The sequence below is a fragment of the Propithecus coquereli genome, unplaced genomic scaffold, assembly GCF_000956105.1.
Source record: "Propithecus coquereli isolate 6110/MARCELLA unplaced genomic scaffold, Pcoq_1.0 Scaffold156, whole genome shotgun sequence".
NCBI lineage: Eukaryota > Metazoa > Chordata > Mammalia > Primates > Indriidae > Propithecus > Propithecus coquereli.
The window spans coordinates 2,694,790-2,697,944 of NW_012140080.1; the positions used below are offsets into that span (position 1 = coordinate 2,694,790).

The 3,155-nt window shown below is 48.3% G+C and overlaps 1 protein-coding gene across 2 annotated transcripts in view; it reads right to left on the bottom strand.

Annotated features, from left to right (window-relative positions):
* The window catches only part of LOC105807347 (heterogeneous nuclear ribonucleoproteins A2/B1-like), a 10,221-nt gene extending 7,836 nt beyond the window's left edge, over positions 1 to 2,385 (bottom strand). The window contains exon 1 of one of the 2 annotated variants that reach the window (XM_012640711.1): positions 2,129 to 2,352. In XM_012640711.1, coding sequence (XP_012496165.1) covers positions 2,129 to 2,134 — 6 coding nt within the window. In that variant the 5' untranslated portion in view covers positions 2,135 to 2,352. Of the gene's footprint in view, positions 1 to 2,128 lie in introns of both variants that reach the window. The other variant, XM_012640712.1, reaches the window with a different exon arrangement.
* Positions 2,386 to 3,155: the final 770 nt, after the last annotated feature.

Sequence of the window (3,155 nt, forward strand, 5' to 3'; positions counted from 1 at the left end):
TTTTAAAAGATAACTGATTCATTAAATACACTGAAAGCTCGCTCTTACTGAACTTCAGTGGCCATCTGGTGTAAACACAGCACAAGACAAGTGACTCAAATTTTACAAAGGAAAAAAATCTGAGCTGAAATCTTTTATCATCTGCAAATCAGTAGGCAAATATGCTGCACTGAACAGCGCTTTGTTTTGGAAAGTTAAAAAAGAATGAATCAGCTAGATAAACTACCTATCTAGGTAATTACCTAGTAAGGTAACTAGGTTTAAAAATTAAAAATCCATAACATAGAATAGGTCATGACATCCAGAATCAACTGCTATGAATGCACGATGCAAACTAAAAAGATTAAATGTAATTTTTAATGCAAGAATTTTGTTCCTAGCAAGCAGTATTACTGCTCTAAACCCACAGTTCTATGGAGGCTCTCCCCTCCATGCGTATTCTCCCAAGTGCTCAAATATACAGTGGTAGGAACCAATTCAGCCAGATTTTTTTCCTGTATAGTTCAGGATTCTGAAAATTTAAAAACAAAAACTGAAATTATCAAACTAGCTCCTATAAGACATTCATATAACACTCTTTTAAAATGGTTACTTGGCAAGTTGATATCTGGATTTTCCAGCTAATTTCATCTATTCTAAATATCCGTACATAACGTTTCTCTAAACCCAAATAAGAGATAAAGTACATCTACAAGTCTTACAAAGCACTAACAAAAACCAAAAACTCATTACTTACCTCACATTTTCCAAACTTACCCGACGTCCACTATCGATTATAAGCAAAGTTATTTTATAAACGTGCTTAGGGTCAAAGAAAGTAATCAGATAGACCCCCTTCGCTTGAGCCCTTATGTTTATCAATGTAACGATCAACCATGATTGCAAACATAAATGAGAAAAGTGACAAATTTCAAATACATGGTGGCCCAGGCCTAAAACAATTTTGTACATAAATATACACGCACTGAAGGGCTGAGCCATGTTTTAACCACAGTACAACTAAAGATAAAAATCATTTTTTCACCTCCTAATAACTTCATCTACAAAGGATCCATGGTTTTGTTTTACCCAGTTACTTCCCAACAAAAACGTTACTTAAAATATGAATTTCTACGATTTAAACGGAATCCTTCACGGCAATAAAGGATTCTGAAAAGAATATCCCTCCCCCTAAATAGCCTCCCATCCTCACTGCCACTCTCGTAGTCGGTATTAATTTAAAGGCTCCCAAGTTTTTTTTTATCTCTAGTTTCCTGCGATTCAACTACCCTTTTAATCCCCGCAGACCCAGATAAAACCGTTACCCAAAGAAACAATCGGAAAACATAAAATGCTTTCTTCACAATTTGCCTCGCGTCAACAGCGGCCCAACGCCCTAGGTCGTAATACCTCGTCTTAAACCGCGCCAGCAAGCCCTGGAGACCCCCCCGCCCGCCCGCTCTTCTGTGTGGCTTCCGAACGCAATGGCGCCATTTCATCGAGGGGAAGGCAGAGCGCCTTTAATGAGGTGCGCAGGACTCTAAAGATCCAAGCTCACAAAACACTGCAAATCCACCTCGAAACGGTATGAAAACAGCCCGAGAAGAAAGAAAAATAGTTAACCACGTCTATGCTTTGATAAAGAAATCAAACTAGTAGAATTTACAGAGTTAAAAGAGAAACGCTGCGAGAGAGGAGAGACATGAAAATGGCGGCCGCCAAATCCGGTTCCCGGGAGAGAGGGGGAGGGGAAGCTCCGCGGACTCGCTCACGGGGACCCGATGCCCGCCGAAACGCTCAACGCGGAGACGCCGGGGCCCCCAAATCAGCGTGCTTTAGAAAGGGAAGAAGAATTGCCGCCTCCGCGCCCCACTTTGACTAAAGCGGGGCTGCGTCCGCCATGTGGAAGTTCCCTTCCCCCACCCGCAGTACAGGGAAATGGCGCCGGGAGGCTGAGGGTGGGGAAGGAAGGTGTTTGTACAGTCAAGCCTCTGCTATCGACCCTCTTAAAGATATCTCCAGACCAACCGCTACTAAGGCGGCCCGATTTCCTGCCGTTCTCCCACCGAGGCAGCTGGCCGACTTCCACTGAGGCGCCAACGGCCTCACCATGCCCTTTCCAATAACTCATTGATTTCAAACCCGTTACCTCCATCGCGGACTCAGTCGCTTCAGCCCGATTTCCCGCAGCCGAGCGAGATGAGAGAGATCTCCGCGGACGAACACGAACCGGACTCGTCCTGGCGCTGTAGTGAGAACTGCCACTGGTCGAGAAACAACACCCCTAGGAGCACCTCCACCCGGGACCCGGCGCTGCTGCTACTGCCGCTAGAGCCGCTGCCGCCGCTTTTCTAGAACCTTCCCCCCGACCAACGCGTCTTCCTTACGTCAGGCCGTTGCGTAAACGTCCTAACCGCCGCCAATGGCGGGAACGCTCTACACCCTCCTTACGCCAAGTACGTATCCCTCCCCCACTTGAGGCCAATGACAGTGCTTGACGTCACTTGCGTAAATGGGATTAGTGAATTGCGGAAGGCTCGTGTCTTGCGTTTTACTTCCTTTCTGAATTAGGTACAGCCCCCGCCCTAGCGCAGGGCAGGTGAGAAACGGTCGCGCAGTTTGAAATAAACGCTGTTGGGAGGAGCTTAATCCGCAGCCCGGAGGTCCAGCCCCCTCAACCCGGGAGGTGGTCCTTGAAGCTACGCCTTTGACAATTCTCTTAGTTCTCCCGCCATAAAAATCTGTCGCCTTCCCCCTTCGTTTTCCCTCCCCAGCAGAAGACTAACTCAGCCCCTTCCGGAAACACCCAAAGCGGCTTCTAGTTAACAAATTATTGTCTACGCTGCACCAACCTAACCCTGGCCTTTGGGACTGACCCTTCAGGGTCGAGAGAGGTGTTTCCAGCGAGTGACCCGAAAGGGGAACTCGTTTTTAGCTCCCAATTCCCCCTTCCCCTAGCATTTAAAGGATCCCAACCCCAGGGGCGAGGAAGTGGGCGGAGTCGGGTTTGGGCGCCAGCCACGCTGCTGCGAAGCAGGAAAGCATCCGCCGAGAAGACTCTCGTCACCGTCCTCGCCCCTCCTTTCCGCTCCCTCCCCTCGGGGGACCACCAGGCGCCACGCCGCGAACGGTAAGTGCCGCAGTCGCCGCCTCCCTTCCCCCCTCGGGCTCCAGGT